At 43.8% G+C, this 22,996-nt stretch overlaps 1 protein-coding gene across 2 annotated transcripts in view; it reads left to right on the top strand.

The window, feature by feature from the left end:
* BBS4 (Bardet-Biedl syndrome 4) overlaps window positions 1–22,996 on the top strand; it is a 34,846-nt gene that overhangs the window by 4,318 nt on the left and 7,532 nt on the right. For both annotated transcript variants that reach the window (XM_053988469.1, XM_053988468.1), the window contains 8 exons: window positions 11,410–11,489; window positions 14,105–14,168; window positions 14,880–14,991; window positions 15,545–15,617; window positions 17,104–17,157; window positions 18,505–18,632; window positions 20,115–20,169; window positions 21,591–21,659. In XM_053988469.1, the coding sequence (XP_053844444.1) occupies window positions 11,410–11,489; window positions 14,105–14,168; window positions 14,880–14,991; window positions 15,545–15,617; window positions 17,104–17,157; window positions 18,505–18,632; window positions 20,115–20,169; window positions 21,591–21,659 (635 nt within the window). The remainder of the gene's footprint in view (window positions 1–11,409; window positions 11,490–14,104; window positions 14,169–14,879; window positions 14,992–15,544; window positions 15,618–17,103; window positions 17,158–18,504; window positions 18,633–20,114; window positions 20,170–21,590; window positions 21,660–22,996) is intronic.

The following is a 22,996-nucleotide window of genomic DNA, read 5'->3' as shown; positions in this document are numbered from 1 at the left end:
CATTCAGCCTGTACAGCTTGTCTGAGTTTGTACTGGGCAGGAGTGAGGTATGAAATGTGTGTTTCTGAGAATGGAGTCTCAAATTTGCCAGAAATCATTGGAATGACAAAATACACAAGTGAGGCTTGTAGCTTTAACCAGAAGGCCACGTTTTCAGCGATGCAAGTCTGATATATTGAACCTGAATTGAGTAGCTTCCCCTCACTGTTCCTTGCTTTCCATTGGATATATTGAACCTGAATTGAGTAGCTTCCCCTCACTGTTCTTGCTTTCCTCCCATGATCCTGCCCGTGAGCCAAGAAAAAGTGAAACCTACAACCAGTGTTTAGCAACTGGATTATTTGGCTCTTAGAAGGATAACGTTGAGTTTGGAGGTGGAATTTGCTAGTGAAGTAGCTGATCCATCATGTGGATGTTGGGCTGCCAAAGCCTGAAAGTTGGGATCTGGGAGAGTCTGGCTTGTAGGCAGGCCAGCCCTGAGGGAAGAGGATGAATGTCCAGCAAGGTTCTGGAGCAGATGGTGTTGGTGGAATCGGGTTTGAGATCTCTCCATGCAACGATCTGAATTAACGGCATGGGTGGAGGCAACTCCCTCCAAGTATCTTGTGGCCAGGCTTGATGACAATCATCCCTCAGCAGATGACACAGGAGTAGCATTCATTATTTTGTCCTTTATCCCCTGTTGGGAGAGCTGCTCCCAAAATAAATTCCCTTTGTTGCTCCATCAAGATCCATAACTCTCCCTCTGTTGATCCCCAAGCAACTGAGGGTGGAATAAAGGGAGCTCTGTTCCTTGAAATGATAGGAGTTAATGTCACTCTGTTGAGGTGGAGCTTTAATCTCCCTCCTGCATTCTAAATTAATCAGATATTTTCCTAAATGCTTTACTGGTTTGGAATTGAGATAGACTGTCTCCCATCTTCTCACTTTCTTTTTCCCATGCAGGCAAATCAATAATTTTATAGGATCTGATAGTACTGGAGTGGAGAAGTGCTTTTACCTGCTTGTATTCTTGATTTTTATGGAAATTTATTTCCCTTTATTGTGGAAAAAATGTTTAGAAAGTAAGTTCTGGGCTCTAATGTTTGTCTAATACCAGTTCAGAGGTTAATGGGACAATTTTAAATGCATTTGGATTTCTACATTAATATGAGACCTCAGACTTTCTGAGATGCACTGATGGTGTTTTAATGACAAGGTAGAATCCTAAATATGTACACAGTATAATAAACTCACTGAAGCAAAATTGATTTTACTTGAATCACTGGGAAGAACTTGTCCTAAAAATCCATTAATCTGTCAAGAATGAGAATTCTGAATTGTCATCAACCACCTCGACACTTACTACAGGAAGGGTCAGGTAGATAATTTTCAAAATGCAAATCCTGTAAAACTATTAGCAGACATCAAATGTTCTCCCGGGCCTGGGCATTGGAGTATTTTTTGGATGCTTTGTAGGTATGTTTTTTCTAGGATTTGAAGGAAGGATTTAACTGACCTTTGGCAAAGTGCTCTGGCTTTTGTTGCTTTCCATTTATCAACCACAAGCTTGGCCTAATATCCAGTGACAAGTTTTGGATGCTGCAGGCTTTTGGTTAACAAAACATTTGGAGAAATGAAATGAAAAGTATCATATAAATGGATATATTGCAATGCACTGCTTGGCCTGTTGGGTGGTGGCTCTGGTTAGGAGGTGCCAGTGGCAATAAACAATCTCCAAATGTGGCACTTAATAATGCTAATAAATAATAATGCAATAAATAGTAATAAATAATGCTCAGATTATGCAGAAATAGATAAGTGGCTTTTGATGAGCTCTCCTGTCTCTCTCTGGGTGGCTCCTGCTTGCCCAGATGAACCAGTGGGGATCCCTCCTGCTCCTCTAGATGTTTTAAGGGACTCTGTGCGTATGTAATCTGAAGAGCAGGAACTCTCTACCCTGTGGAGTGGATTCCATGCACTTGCAGTGCTGATCATTTCTGAATTTCTGATACAGTTTCTTAAATCAATATAAATCCATTCTTTGAGCTGGCTTCAAAGCTGCCTTTGAACTTGTAAGAGTGAAGCTGCCTGAGAAATCCAGATAAAAACAACCCCCTTGAGTTAAATTAATTAATACTTCTAAGTGTGTCAGAAAGAAAAGGCCTTAGTGGGAATGTCATGGTCGGAGGGAGCCAATCCAGCCCTTATCTGTCCATACCCATTCGCTTCCAGTTGGCCACATGCAAACCAAGATCTTTTAGTCCATTTGAACCCCCAACCTTGTGGCAAGAAATTGGTTCCTAAACAAGCTAGATTAGTTGGTAATTACATCATTGTTTTATGTAAGAGACTTGGGTGTTTCCATCTCGCCGATAAGTGGAGAGCAGTGAGTGCTGTGTGTGATGCTCAGGATCTGATGCAGCTGCTAGGTTTGAGTAGTGAGATTAAAAAGTGGATTATCATTTCTAGGTAATTAAATTCTATACTATCCTTCACTTCATTCTCTTCTCCCCAGAATAACAGCCCAGTAATCCCTGCACTGCAAAGAACTGGTAATATTTAAATTGGAATGTGCTAGCACAGCTCTGCCCTCTTGTGTGTGTACATTAATATCTGTGCTGACAGGAACAGGAGATCCTTTGCAGGCAGCACAACAGGGAACATTTTAGTGCCAGTTTTTAAAACAGGTAAATTCATTTTTTGAAGCTTCTTTGCAAGTCCTTTGTGCCAGGCAAGTTTCTTTTGATTTTAAAGCCTTCAGCTGCAGTTTGTTGGCATGCTGCGTAAGGATAAAATGGCAACTCCTGGTGGGAATTTAAAAATAATTCTGTAAAAATAGTAAGTGACAAATTTAGGAAGGGTGGGATTCATCTCTCTGCATTGAGACATCTCTGATGCAGAGCAAGTCTCAGCAGATCACCCGTGCTCCATGTTTAGTCAGTGGAAAGGGCATTGTGCCATTCCCTGACCTCTCCCAGCCACCTGTGCTGGGATGAATCCCTTCCTAAGGATGCCTGTTCTTCTCCTTTACCTTGGAGACAGCCCAGGGCAAGTCACTCATATCTTCATTTTCAGATACGTGAAGGAGATGCAGCCCACTCTAAAGTCAGAATTCCCAATGTCTGTGCAGCTGGAATTTGACATAATCACCTGTTACATTTAGCCCAGCTCTCCAACAGCATCTGTGGCACAGGAATGACAGGACATGTTGAGCAAGGAGCAGCTCACTGAGGGCTTTTTGAATAAAAAAGATTTCCATTCACTCCTTGCAGGGCCTCGCCCTTTCACTGGCCAACACTTCCTGCTGCATTACACACGCTGCAAGTCCTGGGCTTTTGTCACTGGTTTATTCATAATTCTCAATAATTTCATTCCCTGCCTGACTATGATTCATTTTTATATTTCCAATTAGAAGGAGGCAGGATGTGCTTCTGTGACTGTGTAATTAAAGACTATATCATTAACACATTTGTGCAGTAGGGAAGAGTGAAGGTGCACAGGCAAATGTTCATCCTGGGATAGGCTGGAATTTCCCACCTGGAAAACTTCATCCTGAGGCAATGAGGAAGTACTCAATCTATAGGGTCTTGTGGTAGGGATTACTACATGTTTGCAAGACCAGCTGCTTTTTTTTTTTTTTTTTTTTTTTTTTTTTTTTTTTTTTTTTTTTTTTTTGTCTATATATATCTATGTTCTTATAATATTCCTTCAATATAGCATTCTTTGGCAGTGGATGAACTGAGGTTCTAGGTGCTGTTCCTTATGGAGTGGGAAGTTTCAAAGACTGACATGGCTGGATTCTGGTCCTCTCCATGCTGGAATCTTATTTTGCTTTTTAAAGGAAAAGCTTTTCTTACAAATGCCTTACAACGATTTTAGTTTCAATTTCCATGCAAAATACCTCATGCTGTAGACAGAAAAAGACTAAGCATAGGAATTAAAGCCAGAGGAGGGATTAGAACTGGAAATCCCCAAACTGCTTTGCTCCTGATGCTGGAATTAATGAGAAGCTGGTTATTTTGGGAATGCCTGCAGCCACTTCTTGAGAGAAATGTCTCCCATCCCAGTGTTGCTGTGGGAGGAGCCAGTGAGGAGCCAGCAGTGAGTATCCCAAACCACCTCTGCTGGTCATAAGGCATTTTATTGCCTTTGCAATGGTGTGCTCTGCTTCCCAAATCTGGGAACAGACACCCAGAGAGAGCTCAGACTCCACTTTGCCTACAAGAGCACAAAGCATCAAGCAGGACATGGTTTAAACAGAGAGGAGTTGGGATGTCATGCCAGGGCTTGGATCTTTGAGTATCTCTTAGTGTGGTGTCTGCATCGTCAGGGACTTAAGGACTAACATGTAAAGTAGCCTGTTTTTTGGTTTTTTCCCATATTTTCTTTTGGTTTTCCTCTGTTCTGAGCACATATCTGCTCAGCAGTCAGCACTGACGGTCAAAATTGGCTCGTGCAGAGCAAACAGACTTTCAGTTCTCATTTTTCAGAAAGACCATACTTTTTCAAATTTCTTTTTAAAGGCATTTGTTACTAAATTTCTTTCCAGTGTTATTTGTTTGAATCAAATTTTAGACTTGAATTGAGCATTATCAGGCCTGAATTAAACTTTTTATGGAGTAATAATCAGGATCATGTATTTGTGTTAAAGATGTGTGTAAATCTCATCCACTCCAGATGGACTCAGGACTGCCCAGTGGTATCTCACCAGCCTCCTACTGCTAACAGAGATTTTCCAGTGACCAAACTGCTTCTGCCCCTGGGAGCCTCACTGTCACTGGGAGGTCCAGGGGGATGACAAATGCGCGGATATTTACAGATCATCCCGCTTCACCTTAAGGTTGAACTTGAACAGCACGTAGTAGAACACAATAATTAAATAAATTGATTCTATTTATATGGAAAATTAATTGAATAATCAGTGTATTTATTTCAAAAATGAAACAATCTTTTTTTGGAGTAACTCAGAACTCTGAATGTCTTAAATCAGAAAAAAACCACAAATCTGAGGAAGCAAGTCAACGAGGTTTATGCAGTGCATAGTAGCAAGAGAAAATGCCTCTTTTTCCCCATGCCTTAGAGTATAAATCAGATTTAAGATACAATTTTGAGGTATTTCATCTATCCCTGGCTAATTTTCCTGCAGGGGGAGGTGGAGAGTCAGAAATGTTGCTCTTTTTTTGTTGTTTAAACCGCTGTTTTCCAACCTCCCTCCAGCTTTCCCTACACCTCGTGGAGCTATTAAACCGTGGGAAGTAGCTCTGGGGATGAGTTACGGCTCCTCGCCAGCACCGGGCTGTGTGTGATGAGTTTTATTAACCCCAGCTGACTGTAAATAACGAGCAACCACACAGCTTTAGGGCTTGATTTAAAGGTGTTCCAGCAACAATTTGCAAACGGGAAAACACAGGGAAAAGGGATTAAACGGAGAACGACTGCAGTGTAAAGCTGGTCCTTTTTTTGTTGTTGTTTATATCCATTTTAGAGGGATTTGTGCATACAAACACCTCTCTTCTCACATATATTCCCTCACACATGGTGAGTGAAATACAGCTTGTAGAGCCTCTTCTGAGTGCTGGGTTTTGGGGTTATTTTTCATTATTACTGGGTTTTGAATACATTAACGGCTCCATTTTCAAACTCCAAGGATGGATCTGGGCGTAGGAAGAGCAATGTTCCTGTGCTAGTTTTCTTTCAAAGCTCTAATGTATTTATACTGCCACAGTCTCAGTAAAAGAGTCTGAGGAAGAGGATTTCTTGTCAAATTTGGCTCTGCTAGAAATTTGTAGGATGCTCTTCTCACACCAAGGCATTTAATTTTAAATCTTGATAAGAAGATTGATACTAGAGCTTACAAATGCTTTCTATCTATTATCATACCTTGTTTCAGAAAATCCAGTTCCCTGCAGGGCTGTGTTGTTCTGTAGGAGCTGTTTGAGTATGTCCCCTATTATTTTAATGTTATTTTTGCCCAGAAGATGCTCATTCCCTCCCTGACACTGGATTTACAAACGGTAGCAGAATTCCTGGTGTTGGCAGCTTGTGAAGCTCAAGGCAAAAAGGAGACAGGCACAGATGGGCTCATCCTCCCTATCTATGTTTATTTAACATGGCTAGGAGAGCACAGAGCTGTATTTGTGCTGTAACCACAGCTATGCCTGAACCTTTCCCCAAGCTCTGGGAGTGGAAATAATGGTAATCCTGGCAGGAATGTCAGCACAGTAGTGTCCACAGGAGGCTGGGCTGGGAGTGCAGGATGGGGCGGGCGGCGCTCCCAGAGAATTCCATGTGTTGCCTCTCAGGTGTGGATGCTGTCCTGCAGAGACAAGTGGATTGTCATTATGCCATTGGGAGTTTGCCATTAAGGCAACGACCAGAATGACTTGGAACTGGGAATTGAGTCTCCAAACTCATTCAGTCCTGCTGCTGTGTGTCCCAGCAGGCCTTGCCTGATGATGGGAACTGATAACCTGCATCTCTCTTTGCCACAGCCCTGCTTCCTGCTTTGACTTCTTGTCAAAGCTGTGGTTTTAAACTGCCAGAGGGCAAGGTTAGATGGGATATTGGGAAGGAATTGTTCCCTGTGAGGGTGGGGAGGCCCTGGCAGAGGTTGCCCAGAAAAGCTGTGGCTGCCCCTGGATCCCTGGAAGCGTCCAAGGCCAGGTTGGAGGGGGCTTGGAGCACCCTAGGATAGCATAATGTGTCCCTGCCCATTGCAGGGGAGTGGGACTTGATTATCTTTAAGGTATCCTTCCAACCCAAACCATCCTGTGATTCTAAGATTCACTTTATGAAATTATTTAGTGCTTCTGCTGCCTCAATATCAAAATGTCGCAATAGAGAATTGAGGCAGTGCCTGGGTGTTTGTTAGTTTTGTAAAATATCTCTGTTCTTGGATGATGCTGTTTTGCAACATGGAATTTTGAATCAGAATTTGGAAAGGGACAGTTGAATCTTTTTGGAAAATCTTTCCCACATACCACAATGGTACCTACCACAATGGATCCAGACTGTGGCTCATGAAGCTACTGCAGAATAAAAAAATTAAAAATACTTCTATTTAACTGCCTTTGCAAAGCTTTTCTGTCCTCTCTTTGTGCTATATATTATGTATGCTTTAGGTTATTGGGGATTTTGGGCAATAGCAATTTCTTCTTTGTGTCGTCTTGAGTCTTTTGTCCCTTTGCTGCTCTTGCTCAGGTTGCTGCAGGTTGGGTTCAGTTGGAAGGGGTGAACTGGGGCTTGGACCCTTTCCAATAATCTGGATTGGAAGGAGGGCTGGGCTCTGAACTGTTTTTTTCCCTCTGAGATGACTAAAACTTTTTCGTGAGCCACTTCTTATTGCTGGTGCTCTAGCAATCATTTTCCCCACGAAATCTCATAAGAGCTTCTGGGGCCTTTTTTTCCCCCTCTTATTTTTACAGCAATTTAAAGCCCTTTTATTAAATCTAAACCCCACTGTTTGACAGTCCATCCCTAAGCCATAATTACCCAATATGAAGATGCAAGCACAAAATAATTTCCTAGGGAGGTTTACATAAAAGGGAATAACTCATTGTTATTTTTTCCAGTCCTTTGAGAAAATCTATAAGAGGAGGAATAAAGGCAAGAGTGATGATGGAGCAGCACAGATACAAACCTGATGATCTTAGTCTGATTCTGTCAGGGTTTCTGCTCCAGTGGCTTCCTTAAAGGAGCATTGTCAGAAAGAAAAATCACATTGCTGGAAGTGGCTCATGCAATCAATCACTGGCCAGCGAGGGGATCAGATGGATTCCCTTTTGAATTCAATCAAAACATACTTCAAAGGCATTTAATCATATATTTGGTGGGTGACTCCCTGGCACAGGACTTTTGTAGTCCCACAAAAGAGAGGCTGAAAGACAATTATGCAAGTTATAAACTCCTTTTGATGTAGATACCGAGTTCTTTGATGATTGTGTTTTCCTGGGCTGGCCTTTGGGCAGATTGATTTACAGCAAATAATGGCTTTTTGTTTCTTCACTGCTAGAAGGATCTAAACCACACTTTTCTAACCTGTGCCTGTGCAGTGCCTGAGATTATTGCTAGAGGTGACAAAGAAAAGTGTGTCTTCATACACAGTGACAGAGGAGAAAATCCTGAAGTTCCATATATTGAAGAAGGTGTTTTATTCCCTTTCTTGGAAGCTAGAGACCCAAATCACCAGGCATTTGTATTTCCATTTTCTTCAGGAGAATGCAGTGATCCATTGCACTGCAACAGCCCTTATCAGCAGGCTGGGGGAACAAACCTGAGGGAGATAAATACACCAGGAGCAGGTATCCACTGTTTTGTGGGAAAGCAGAAATGCAGATTAAGTGGTTGTGGCTCTGGAGAGGTGTATAAATAATTTCCGTTAATTCTTTCTGCACCTGAATAAAGCACAGAGCCTGGTGATAATCCTTTACTTCCCACAGCCATTTTTGAGGGGATCAGATATGTTCCTGTGTCAAATTTAATCATGGATTTAGACATAGATTTTGAAAAACATCAGAATTGTTTGCCTGCTTTCAATTGCTTGTCTTAGGGAGAAAGAAAAAAAAAAAAGTGATTCGAGTCTCCTCAGTCAGCCTTGTTGCTCTTTCCAAATGACTTCTAGGAGCATAAAATCTCCCTGTGTTTTCCCAATCACACAGAGTTATCCTTAGCGGGTGTATCCCTGGGGGAAGCAGAGCTGGTTTATCTGCAGATGTGAACAGTGCTCACGCCTGGGGCTCACGATGCCTTTTAATTTCTCCATTTTCTCTCCATCCCAGCACTTTCAGGCAACTTCTTGGGTTTTCCCCTTTCCCTTTGCAGCCTGATGTTCTGCTCAGCCCTTGGTCTCATGTTCAGCATTTTTTCCTTCCCATCCCTGTTTCCAGCAGGCGTTTCCATGCTGTGGGAGTGGAGTGTAACATCCTTCTTGTCTCATAAGTGTGAAAAAGCTCTTTCCTTCAGAAATTGAACAAGCAATCCTCCATCCCTTCTCTGGTGTACTGGTATCTTATCTTAGCCCACAACACTGGTGTATATTTTAACCTTTAATGGTACTTTTTTCCTTCCCAGTAAGGCATGAACAGATGGTTGGAGACCTGGTGGGGTGTGTCTGGAGTTCTTTTGACTATTCCCTATTTCAGACAGCTGCAGGATTTTCTAATTTGAGGGTATATTAATAGGCACAAAATGGTGAAGGATACTTCAGTTCTGACTGTTAGTGGAATGTTGATGAGTACACAGAGTTTGTCTGTCCTTAGATCCATACTTAGAAAAGAAGGTGAGAAGTGCCCAGTTGTGTCAGGTTTGGTATTTTATATCAGATAGTGGCACCAGGAGATGCCAGGCAGAAAGGGCACACAAGTCCAGCTGCTTTTACAGAATCCCAGACTGGTTTGGGTTGGAAGGGACCTTAAATCCATGGGCAGGGACACCTTCCACCAGACCAGGGTGCTCCAAGCCCTGTCCAGCCTGGCCTTGGACATTTCCAGGGATCCAGGGGCAGAGCATTTCCAGCATCTCCAGGTTCATTGTTTCTGTCACACCCTGGCACTGGTAATAACCTGCACAGGGAAGTAATTACAGAGTGTCAGTGAATTAGGTCACCCCTGAATGGGCTTCAAATGTGAAATAGTGGAGTTTCAGTCAATTTGTGGCTATTTAGGCAGCCTCTTGGCTTTTCCCTTCATGCTTTCACTCTAAGAAGGACAATTGGGAAACATAAAGCTATCAGAAATCAATTAATCTGATCTGGGAACACGCTTATTAAAATGCCTTACTTACAAAGATCCAGATACTCCACAGCAGAGCAGAATTCGGGAACGTTTGGATCCCTGATCAGTGCATTTCTGTAAGCTTAGCCTGTTTGCATTACTCTTTTGTTTGGATTACTCTTTTGTGGTTTTGGATTACTTTTTTGTTTGGACTGTGAGCTTTCTATTTGTTTTAGGGTAGTTGAACCTTCTTTAGAAGCTATTTGACCTTAAATTGCTAGTGTGCACATTTAATTCTCAGCTCTAATATAAACCTAGGTGGATATTCTGGAATTTAAGAAAGAAGAACCAAGAAAATGAGAATGGCTTTGTGAAATGTTTTCCAAATTCAGCAGCTGAAGGATGTTGGATTTAGGGGCTCTAAATGAAACTGGACTTGATGTGGGTTATGGGGGAGAGCCTGGTGTGCTCCAGAGGCGATTAAAGCTCAGCCATTCCAAAAGATAATTACACTTGGCACCTGCCTCCCGACGTGATCCAGCCCTTCCCCCTGCAGGGTTTCTTCTTCCTCACCTCTGATGGCAGAGGGGCCCCCAGGCTCCCCAGTCTCACCTTCTGCTCTGTGCTGCTGGAGCTGAGCCAGCATGTCCGGGGGTGGCTCGGCTCTGTGCCGTGCTCCAAAGGGCTGGAGAAGGTGTCCCTGTGCTGTGTCCCCCCAGCTCTGCCCCAGCCCTCGCCTGCCTTTGCCTCTACACTCGTGTCACAATATTGACTTGCAAACACGGAGCTTTTGGGCCAGTTGCTATGGTTACCCCTCGGCATGGAGACTCCAGTCCCAAGCAATACATTCCCAGCCTTAATGAAATGCACAGCAGTGTGTTCTACTTGTAAACCCGACGTGGATATCGCTAAGCAACATCCATCCGTGATTTGCCATAATTACTGCTGCGAGCTCCACACCATTGAAATGCTGGAGTACAAGGCTTCCTTCTCCACTGCATCAAATGTTTTTCTGCAGTAGCTTCAGTCTCTCAGACCTGTGATGTTTCATAGTCCCTTCACAGTTTCAAAGAACTAAGTTTGACCTCTTTAAATTATTCACACCTTCAGACCCCATCTCTCCAATCTCCTTTTGTGTGTATCGCCTGTTTCCTGCTCATTCAGTCCCAGAAATTAATCTTAAAGACCCTAGATTCAAAATGTGAATCCAACTCATTTCCTCCAAGCTGCTTCTTGTGTATTTGAAAAGATCCAATTCCTCCAACCAGTGGTGGTGTTGAATTAAAATGTGTGTGGGGAGCTGTTTACTTCAGGATCTGCTCCAGGAGGAGCTGATGCCTCAAGTCTTTTAGAATCCCAGACTGGTTTGACTTGGAAGGGACCTTAAAACCCATCTTGTTCCAACCCCATGCCACGGACATGGGGGCAGGGACACCTTCCAGTAGACCACCTTCCAGTAGGTGGAAGTTTTCTGCTTAGAGCTTTTATTTAGTGTCTGTCCTGAACAAGGTGTTTTATCCACCAGTTTGAGAAGTAGAATAAAACCAGACCCTGTTTAGAAGTCCACACTTCAGCCTTCAGTCAAATCATTAATTGCAATTGCAGTTCTTGAATTACTTGCCTTGTGCAGGCAGTTGGGGTGGTTGGGAATATCTCTCCCAGATTCTCTGCTGCTCAGTCTGATTCCTTTTGTTCTGTGAATATTTTCCATGTACAGCACCGGAGCTGCCAATCCTAGAGAGGAAGAACTGGCTGATTTATCTGCTCTATGTCCGCAGAGACTATGAGGAGTGTAAGGTAAGAGCTGCCTTCAGAATGTGGGAATTATTTTACTGATGTCATGAAAAAACAGTTTTCTTGACAGTTTCCCAACCACCCTCTTTCCTGACTTCTTTTGGAATAAGGGGACCAAGAGAAAACACGATTAAAATGACTTCAGTGTTCTCCAGTCCCTGACTACCTTCAGGATCTGAGGGTACAGCTCTCTGGAGCAATCTGTGAGCTCAGGATGTCACTGAGAGGGGGAGAAGTGGAAAGAACTGCAGACCTCTGTTCCAAGTGATGGATAGGGTTTTCCAAACTGATAATAACACAGTTCCACAGTGCAGGTTTCTCAATGGTACTACAGAGATGCTATGAAAACACTTCAGTTGAGGGGAACATTGCTACCAAGTGTAAATAAAAATATCCTGGTTGCTCTTGAGCAGAATTCTTTCATTTTATACATGATCCATGGCACGCTCTAATTCGTCTTGGGCTTGGTGAGCAGTTTGGAACTGGTTGTTTGGGATTATAATGGTAAGTGGACTAAGGAAATGGCAAATTGCTATTAAACAGTGTGTTTTTCTGATAAAATGAACACAAGAAGATGATGCACCCATGGGCAGGAGGAAGGAACAAGAGTTGCCATTCTGATTCTGGCATGTGCAGCAAAGATCTGAAAAGACTTTTTGGCTTCTGAAACACCAGGTTGGTCAGGACTTGCCTCTGCTGGAGAGGTCTTGGAGGTGCTTAGGAAATGGGCAGGCTGGAGGAATTTAATTTAGCTCTTAATTAACAGAGCCAGGGAGTTGTATCATTAAAGTAATTTCCTCTTAGATCTTGGTTTGCATAGACAGAAACACAAGTTGGACTAGCCCTCAAAACAGAAAATTGTTTCCCTTTTTTGTTGTCTGGAGTTTCTTGGTGTGATTCTGTGTGTTGATTGTTTTTGTGATGGGATGTGGAATCACAGAGTACAGAAAAGAAAAATATGTGCAGCTCAAGAAACCAGAGAAAATAACAAATGGATGATATAAAGGCAACAATGACATCTCCATGTCTTCATCAGTCATGGAAGCAAGGAAATAGCAGGGGAAATTAGAGAGAAGACAGCTCATAAATACTCCTCTGCTTGGCAGGCCAGCTTTCCTTTTCCTTAGAGCTCACAAAACAGTGTTTTTGCAGTAAAACTGGAAGATTCCAGGACAGTTTGGGTGTTGTTAAAATCCATCAGTTTAGTCTCAGTAAGAAACAAGTGACCTGTTGTGTTAATTAATTTTGGTCTTTCCTGCTCAGTGCTTTGAAATGCTCCCTCTCTTAACGGAGTTTTAAAATCTCCCATAGTTTTCAATGAAAGGCCATTAAAAACTGTTTATTTACTGTTTCTTTACTGATTTTGACCCTTTCAATGCTGCTTGAGCAAGGTGCCAGGCAGACATCCCTGAGAGTCTGCAGCTGCAGCATCCCCTGGGATGACACAGAGACTGCTTGGTCTCCTGCCAGTTGTGTCTAAATTCTGTTAGCAGCACCTTAAATAAACTTTGGGGGCGGGGGGAAATCTGGGATTAGAGATCATATTCCTCAGCTGAGGGCCTTTTGCTGTGGGACTTTTTAGGGTTTATAGAATGAATCAAATTTCTCTAAAAGATAGCTCTCTATTGCCCTCTCTTGCTCTGAGAATCCAGGTTTATGTAGATGGAACAAGCCAGAGTATGCGAATTGAGGAGGTGTTGGTTATTTCTGAGTACAGTGTTTTATAATCATGCTCTTTGTAAAGAGTTTCATAGATAAATTAGCAGGTACAGGTGAGGGAAGAGCAGCTCAGGCCTGTTCTTCCTTTCCCTTCCTCTCTTTACAAGTGAGGATTGTCAGTAAGAACTTTCCTTCTTCTCAGTAGTAACTTCTCAATTAATATCTTCCCAAGCATAACTTTCTCAATAATAGTTTTCCTCCCATGTGCTGTATTTGAGGTTCAGTTTTCAGGTCCTTCACTTCTGTTCCTCTCAGAGGCAGGGGATGCTGGTACTGACCATCCACATCTGAAATGCCAGATGAGTATCAATGCTCACCTAGAAATTATTCTTACCCCCTGTGTTCTTCCACTTCTGCACAAAAGAGGAGTCTCAGAACAGAAATTATGCTCTTGATTCCTGTCCAGGATGTTCATCCTCCCAATGGTGGGACCAATTGTGACTATGGAATATATCCCAGCTGCAGCTACCCCACCCTAAACTGGGAGCTGCATGAATGCAGCCTACAAGAATTTAAATTTTCCTCAGGTTTTTTTCTCTGTTCGCTCCTCATTTGTTCTTTTGGCTCTCATTCACTCAGCTGCAGTTGCTGCAGTTCAATTTAGTAATTCACAAAGGGCCTGGAGTAGATACCCTTATCAGCAGAGGATGCTTTCAGAGATGCCTCCTGGCCTTTTCCCCAGGTAGTCCCTAATTATCTTTGGGAATAGGAATGAACAGAGGAATACTAAAAGGGCCACAGTGTTCCTGGCACAGAGCTCTGTTGTGTGCACTGTGTGGTTGTCCCAGTCATGGTCCAGTGCCCTTGTTAGAGGTGGGGTTGTGGTTTTTGTGACTGGAACCAAATCTCTGGAATCAACTTTGTTAAAATGATGTGAATTTACAATTTTGTCCTTCCAGGCTGTCATCAAAGAGCAGCTCCAGGAGTCCCAAGGGCTCTGTGAATATGCTGTCTATGTACAAGGTATGTCTGAAAATCTTTTTGCTAAAGCAGGTCACCCCTGATGTGAGATACAGAGAACAATACAGGGGTTAAGTGAGGAAAACATAGAATTGTTATGTCAAAAATACATTCTTTCCCTCTGCTTGCTCCATTTCATTTTGAAATTTGGGATTTTCTCATGAAATGGGCAGATTAAATGTCCTGTTTTCTCTGTATTTGTCATCAGTTCTTCTTTGGGTTACAGGCTCCTGGCCTTCAGTGTGTTGGTGTGTTGTGATTCTATTACAGATGCATGTTTTCTGTTCGTTACCCACCCCAGGTGATCATTGGCTCACTCCTTGCTCTAAGGATGGTATTCCTCTTCCTGCCCTGCCCTCTGGCCCCTAAAAAATGTCTCCCAAAATGTGGCATTCCAATTCCGAATTGGACAGTGGAGATTTGCTGGCAGGGACATACTGCAGCTTGGAGTGGTTGAGGAGGGGAGAAATCCAGATTGTATCTGTACAGCAATTACCCAAGGTTTAAAGCTTAAAGCTTTTGTTCTGACCCCTGAATTTCTCCAGGTACACAGAGTCCTGCCCTCAGACAAAAAACTGTGGGTGCTGCAGGAGGGGGAAGCACCAGAGCAGCGTTGATGTGATATATCTGTACTCTTCCTTCTTTCCCTGCTGTCAGAGGCACGTTTTTCCTGCTGAGAATGGATTCATTTGCCTACTGTATGTTGTTTTACAGCTTTGATATTTCGCTTGGAGGGGAAAATTCAAGAATCTCTTGAACTTTTCCAGACATGTTCCATTCTGAACCCTCGAAGTGCTGACAACCTCAAGCAGGTGGCACGATCCCTGTGAGTGGTGTTTTATTTGTTGTTTCTCTTGGATGTGCCACCCAGGACCTTCCATGCTTTGTTTTTCTCTTAGGCTGCTTAATTCCAGACATGTTTCCTCCGTATCAACACTTGGCTTGGCTTCCAGAAGCGTGGGTTGTTCTTTAAACAGAATCTCTGTTATCTGCCTGGCTGCTGTTGTGTTTTCGTTTTCTTTGGGCTTCAGGCAGAAAGGTGATACTGATTTCAAGGTCCAGAGCTACAGGTGCTAACCTGAGCTGGGCAGACTTGCCCTACAGACCCTTTTCTGTTGCTGAATGTTGTGTTAGGGCACCCGTCTCTTTCCTTGAAGACAAAAGCAGGCTGCAGAGCCTGGACATTAGTTCCTTATATCCCCAGTAGTGTCAGGATGGATGACCTTGGTCCTGAGAGGGAGCAGTGCTGAGATTGTAAACTTCTCCTGCAGATCTCTGGAGATACAGCAAATAAGACAATTTCTCACTGGTAAAGGTGATAGTGTTGCACAGCAGGGTCTGAAAACAGGAAAGACATAAGAATTGCAATCCTTTTGCAGGTTTCTCCTGGGGAAGCATAAGGCAGCCATCGAAGTGTACAATGAAGCAGCAAAACTCGATGAGAAGGACTGGGTGAGTGTTCAGGGAGTTGCAGATCCTTGTAATAGCTGCAAACTTGTCCCAAGCCAAGGTGAGCTCACACTGCCTGTGGTCTGAGCCTGGTTTGGATCACAGGAGCCAAATCCCATGCCTTGGGGCAAATCCCTGGCTTGGGGCACAGAGAATTGAGCAACATCTTGGAACTTTGCCAAGGATCAGTTTTAACATAACCACATCTGTGCTTTAAGGGAAGTACACGGAGAGTTTGAAAACCTCGGTTATTAAAACTTGCTGGAGTAATTGGGAAAGCTTTTGTAATGCAAAACATCGTTTAAAATACAGAAGCAGTGATTATATTGTCTCTTCTGTATAAAAAGACAAAAAGAGAAAAAGAGCATTGCTAAGGGAAGGGTATGACAGTGGGTGTGGGAGAGGCCATGCCTTGCAGCCTTCTGCAGGTGCCTGTTTTCTAAAAGTGTTTCTAAAGTAGTCTTTCAATGTGTGAGCTCATTCCTTTGTTTGTCAGTACATCTAAAATTCAGGATATGAGGACAGTTTTGGTGTTATTCAAATTACCCTGTGCCAGACAACTCAGAAACATTTTGTATCACGAGTCTTTTTTCCACCTGCATTTCCAGCGCTTGGCATGCCTGTAACCCTATTTACAACCCAGCAGGCAGATGCCAGTGGGTATTTTGATGAGTTATTCCCCATTCCTGGCTCAGCATTGGAAGCAGAATCAGGCTGTGCTCTTCCCTCATTTTACAGTCCACAGCAACCTGGAGTCACTGATTCAGTTCTCACAGCTGGAGAGGCTGCGTGGAGGAAAACAGGTTGATGGGGGAGTAAGAGAGATTCCTGTGAAAGGTCAAGGCTGTCTAAGCTGATGAATCAGTGAAATTCTCACCAGAATAAAATAAGAAATTGGGAGGACCTTGCTTTTCAGGGATGTGCTAGGGTTGGGAAGGTGCCTTGTGTGTTAAACTGTGGGTGAGGAGTTAGGTGCGTGGATGCTTCCTACAGTGTCACCAGAGTGTTTAGGATCCCTAAGGGATCTTCTTACCTTGTGCAAAATTGTTTAGGATGCCAGAGGGATATCAGATATTCCAGTGCTCAAGTTGTGTTTTGGAAAATTAGGCACATCATCCCGTTTTGTCCAGCTGGGTTGGACACTGCATATCCTACTGATGTACAGCCAAACTCAGTCACCCATGAGGGCAGCAAGTTTCAGAGAGTGACACCACTAGGAAGAAACCAGTCTGTGCTCCTTGTTCTCTGAAAAGAAAATGTCTGATGTCTCAAAAGAGATTTGTCATTTCTGTAGTTTTTTGTCTCAGTGAACTGTAATGTTTTGTGTACAACCCCACTTAAGCTCTGTAGGTGCCTGAAGTAACTGGAATTTATAAGTTTACTTGCTCTAAAAAGCCAGAAGGGTGTGGGCAGTCACAGGGGTCTCCTGCTCTGGATCAGTGTTGTCAGATTTTATTTCATACCTTGTGCTGATTTGGCTTTTTTTCAGGAGATCAGCCACAACCTGGGGGTGTGCTACATGTACCTGAAACACTTCAACAAGGTAATGTCAGTGGGAAGCAAGGAAGCATCCGAGAAATTTCACTGTCTTTGGTAGCTTGAAATTGATCATTTGCAGCAAGAGGTATCAAGAAAGTTTTTTGCTTTAGTGTTTTGTTTCTGGGAGCAAAGGTTTGTAAGCTGTCTCTGTTTCCATTTGTGTGTTGAATTACTTTGAGTCAGCTGCAAGTCATTGAGGTTGTGTAAAGGGAGATCAGCCTGTGGCAGGGCCAGAGGCTTTTTCTGAAATCTAAGATTTTTCAGAGAACATTTCTGGTTTTAAAGGGAATGTTTGAGAAACCTCAATCTAGACAGAAAATGGGCTGTGCTCCAGTAAGAGCTGCTTCTGTGTCTGAGTCCTTTAAAGCCAGACCCAGGAATACTGCTGGCTTTGTAGGAGCAGCAATCCAGGTCCATCCTCTTGAAGCAAGAGAAGGGTGATGGTAAAACCCCAAACCATTTCCCCAGCTGAAACTGCTGCACCTTGTGCAGAGAGTTCCTGAAGGAAACCTCAGCTCCTTGGGTCTGGCAGGATTCAGAGGGAGTTACGGGGGTTGTTTGCCGGAGGTGCAGCAGGTCCTTTTTTCTCCATGAGAAGGTTTTGCTCCTGTGTCTGAAGCTCCTTTTGAACTACACCTGGAGTTAGTAAAGGAGTTTTGGAGTTTGAAATGCAGTTTTATTCCCAGGTCTGAGTGTGCCATTCCCAGTTCCTCACTTAAGCATGAGCTGTCACTGATCCAGCTACTCTAAGGGAACAACCAGCATTTAGACCCTTTTTGTTCCCAATTTGGCCCAGCTCTTCCCTGCTGCTCTTGCTGGTGGGGTGCTGTGGCCCTTGCAGCAAACCCCAGCTGTGCTCCCTGTTCAAGGCATCCCTGTGAAAAAAACAGCCTCTGGAGTGTGGATTCACACTTGGGATTTGTTGTCTGCACCAACACCTTCCAAACTGAGACCTGTTCACGCCTCCACTGAGATTTTCACTTCCTCACTGCTGGAATAAGCATTTTAAGGAAGAATAAGCTGCAAAGTATCAGTTCACCCAACAAATCCAGAGCGTCCCTCAAGCCAAACAAACTCAAATCCAGGAGCAGGCCTGTGCTTATCTTGGGATGCAAATGCCTCTTGCTTGGCTTGAAGGTGTTGCCTTTTACTTCCCCTAAAAGCAGGTGGCTGCTGGTGCAGAGCTTGTTCCAAGGATTAGCTGGGCTGAGTTTGTGTTCTCCAGGTGCAATGGGTATTTGTTGGCTGTTCCTCCTTCCCTGGCTGTTGGGGATTACTCATAGGCTGTTGCTTTGCTGAGGCCTCTGTAATCATTTATTATTTTTTTTATTCTCTGTGGTTGTGTTTTTAGGCACGAGACCAGCTCAACAATGCCCTGGAGCTCAACAGACACGATCTGACCTACATGATGCTGGGCAAAATTCACCTCTTGAAGGGGGAGATGGATAAAGCTATTGAAGTATATAAGAAAGCTGTGGAGTACGAAATATCCTTTTTTTCCATCTGCCTATTCCCATCCTATGCCAGGAGAAAATTGATTGGTGTCCCAGATCTGAATTGAGGCCATGATTAAAAAGCTAATGGTAATTACAGGGGCTCTGAGCAAAGCTGGCACTTCCAAGCACTTCAGCTGTCTCTGCTCCTGCTGACAGTGTGGTAGGGAAGAAGGGAGCTATTGGAAGGGCTGCCAGAAAAAAAAGTGGAATAACAAATGGGCAGAGATGCCTAGGAGCAAAGTGATCCAAAACTGACTTCATCCATCCCAAAGGTTTATCTCCCAAAACAATGTAACCCTGACTGTCCATCCAAAATCCCTGCCTGGGTGTCACTTGCTGCTTTCCCTCAGAGCAGTTTGTGGCTAAGGGAGATGTGCTGGTGCACAGGGAGTTTCTCCCACCCCATCACAGCTCCTCACTGCCCACCTATTCTTATTTTAGGGCATTCCCAAGCGTTGCCAGTGCTTTCAAATGTGGCTTTGCCACGGAGGCCAACACTAGAAAGAAAATCAGGAGTTTGCTGGGAGCCATGGGTGTATTGATGCAGTGTTTCCTTACATGCCTGCCCTTGCTGCTTGCCTGATGGTGGATGGGGTTGGGCAGACATTTGGACTAACCTAGAATGTTTATTACGTAAATAATCCTTGCTAAGCATCTTACCAGGTTTATATTCTTATCCTGGTGTTCCCCTGCCCTCCTTTCTTCTTCATTCCTGTTTATTCCTGGGTTTTTTTTGTTCTCATCTGCCTACGACATTTTTCTTGCTGTTTCCAGCTCCAGGATAGTCTGTTATTCCTTGTTTATATTCCACCAGGCACAGGTGGTTTTGTTGTGGTTGAAGTTTAGAGGTGCCAGTGTGAGTGTGCAGATCAGATTTTTTTTAAAGTCTTGGTAGCAGGGAATTAAAAACTGACTCCTGTTGAGGTGAGTGAGACCACAAATTGTGTCTCTCTCTGCTTCGTCCTTTTTTGTTGCAGTTTCCATCCTATTTATTTGTTATCTTTTTATAAGGTGAATTAAAATTCTGATTTTAATCAGGAGTGTGTAGGATCCATCCGGAATGCTGAGGATTGCCTGTCCTACATGGCCCAAGAGGCTTAGGATGGATGGATTTACAGGGTGGTTTATGAGAGACAATGGAAAATCTCATTTTGTATTTCCAGGTCACTGATTCAGACTCACTTTGAAGGTTAACAAAACCACATTATCTTATTATGTGTCCAGATGTATTTCAGAGAGCCTTGTGCCTTCCCACCATTACCCAGAAGATATTTGGGTAGCTGAGGTGTGGTGTTATTCAAAGGAAGTCCCCATGATGGCAGTTCTAATTTTTGTTTTTAATAATAACAGTTTAATTTCCTGGGTTGATACAACAGTAGTGTAGCATCAGAATTCCGTGTTCTATTTTTACCCTGTTCTAGAAGGGCTGAAAAGCAAACCCAGCCCTTTGGCTTTTGTGTTCCAGGTTTTCTCCAGAAAACACAGACCTCCTCACAGCCCTGGGCCTACTGTACCTGCAGGTACTAAATGTTGTTACTGTTGCAAAAGCTTAATTATTTTCAATATAACCCTGTTGGATTTTTTTATAGAATTAATTTCTATCACTTTCCCATTGCTTGCACATGCTTCTCTACAGACTGAATTTAACAGGACAGAACTTGCTTTTCTGTATCTTCTCTTTGCTGCTAAAAGCAAGCTGATTCCCTGGACCAGAGCCAGAGCAGGAATTCTGTTTGGCAACCGCCCTAACTCTGTTATAAATCCTCCAAGTATAACAAAACATGACTAGTCATTACCTTGCTTCTGCATCAGGAGTCTTGCAAGTTATCCTGAAAAAGCAGCCATGAAATTGTGAGTGTTAATGCACCATAAAGGAAAATCAGAATCAATTTAAATAACAAAGCTGTGCTTATCCTTCTGTTTGTGAAATGGATGGGAAGGGCTGGATTATTCCAGAAGCTGGCTTCCCAAAGAGTGAACAAGCAAAGAAGAATAGGCAGTAGTGCCTGAAAGGAGGAGGAGGAGGAGGCCCTGGAGCTGCTCTGAGGGTGGAGCCCCTCTGCTCTGGAGCCAGGCTGGGAGAACTGGGGGTGCTCACCTGGAGAGGAGAAGGCTCCAGGGAAACTTCAGAGCCCCTGCCAGTGCCTAAAGGGGCTCCAGGAGAGCTGGAGAGGGACTGGGGACAAGGGATAGAGGGACAGCACACAGGGACTGGCTTCCCACTGCCAGAGGGCAGGGACAGATGGGATATTGGGAAGGAATTCCTGGCTGGCAGGGTGGTGAGGCCCTGGCACAGGGTGCCCAGAGCAGCTGTGGCTGCCCCTGGATGCCTGGCAGTGCCCAAGGTGAGGTTGGACAGGGCTTGGAGCACCCTGGGCTAGTGGAAGGTGTCCCTGCCCATGGCAGAGGGGCTGGAATGAGATGGGTTTTAGGTGAATTCAGTTGAAACCACAGAATCACAGGATGGCTTGGAAGGGACCTTAGAGCTTATCTGGTTGCAGTCTGTAGGATGTAAGTGATTCCAAGCTCTCACATGCTCATATATGGCCACAGTGATGCCCACTAACACCTTCAGTCCATGAGAAGACAAAGGAAGGGAAATCACCGGAACAGGAGAGCCCTGGGAGTGAGGACTTTGTGGTGAGGGAATTGAGGATGTGCAGAGTAGCAGTTTGTAGCCTGTTTTCTGGGATAGAAAAGGAGCAGACACCTGTGAACCCAGAACTCATTTGTGGTTGGGTCAGAACAGTGAATCCAGCCAAGTCAAATTCTCAAAATCTGTTCTGTGAATTATCAAACAGGAATATGTGTGTGTAATAGGAGCACTGGAAAACTCACTTCTCTGACTGAACCAGAAATTCTGGTGCCCATAAACCCTGTATTCTCCTTCTTAACTCCCCATATTCCTGAATTTCTGATGCTTATGTACTTCTTTTCCCAGACTGGGGAGTACCAGAAGGCTTTTGAACACCTTGGAAATGTGCTTACCTATGACCCAGGCAACTACAAGGTATGGTGAGGAGTGGAAATGACCCAGCTTTAGGAGGGGACACTTCCTAAAGCTAATTCCACAGTCAGAGCTCTGCCATTTGCATCTGGGGCCTGGAGAGGCTGGAAAGAATTCTGCCCAGAGAGCTTTTTGTGAAATACATTTCTGGGATGTTTCCCTGGCTAGGGAGTTGGATGTGTGTGGAGGTAGGGAAAGGGAAGGAGGGAGAATATGGGATGTTAAATTGATCCCTTTGGCTTTTAATCTGAAGTTGCACCAAAGCCAGGTGGAATTTACTTTGGAAGGAAGATCTTCTGGATTTTAAAAATCCCAGAAGAGCTGTGCCAGGTCCCTTGTGATCCAAGTGATACTGCATTTTATTATTCTCCCATCTGCTGATACCCTGTGCTTCCAGCTGCTGTGTATATTTCCTTGGCTCTGGCCTGGAAAGCTGAGCTTGGTGTCTGGGTTTCATTCTTCATTGTGGAACTGCGTCCCTTTTTAGGGCTGTTACTTAATTTCTCTCCTTTTTTTTCCCTGTTAGCAATGCAGAGCATTGAAATGTGTGTTTGACAAACATGAGTTGTTGTGAAAACACCTTTACACTTATGAATTTTACTTGTCACTGTGGAATCTTAAAAAGGACTTAACTAGTGTGGTTTAAATATAGTGTGTTGTACTCACTTCATTTTTTCCCCATGCATATTCCCATTAATTTGCAGTATCAGCCAGTCAGTGTGAACTAGGAGAGCTTTGCTGCATGTTTTGCTTGAGTACATTTTACTCCCCACTTAACTTGCACCAGAACTATTTCTATCTGTACTTGGTTGTAAAAAGAATCTATTAGTGCTTAGATCTTTTCAGAGCCTCAGACTCTAAGAAGTACTCCTGTCAGCCCAAAAAATACCCTAAACATTTGCAATGTTGTGTTGCAGTACTTATGGAATCATAGACTCACAGAATGGTTTGATTTGAAAGGGATCTTAAAGCCCATCCTGTTCCACCCCCTGCCATGGGCAGGGACACCTTACCACTGTCCCAGGGTGCTCCAAGCCCCATCAGTATGGCTTGGACACTTCAGGGATAGGGCAGCCACAGCTTCTCTGGGCAAACTCATTTCTGAGACAGTTATGATGAAAAACAGTGCAGGAAGAAGCAGACTCAGGTTTGTTCCTCACCCTGTGTTCTGCTCTGTGGTGGGAGATTCCAGAGTCCCCATCTGCTCCCACTGTTGGTCTTGGCAGTCCTTAGAAGTGAAATGGTTGTTCCTGGGATGGCTTTAGTTTAATCATTTTGTCCTCTCGTGCTCTTGCTGTGTCTGAGCAGATGGGGCTGTGGGTGGGTCACTGTTGTCTCGT

Source organism: Vidua macroura, chromosome 12 (genome assembly GCF_024509145.1).
Source record: "Vidua macroura isolate BioBank_ID:100142 chromosome 12, ASM2450914v1, whole genome shotgun sequence".
In the NCBI taxonomy this organism is placed as follows: Eukaryota; Metazoa; Chordata; class Aves; order Passeriformes; family Viduidae; genus Vidua; species Vidua macroura.
This window is presented reverse-complemented; position numbering and strand designations above follow the sequence as displayed.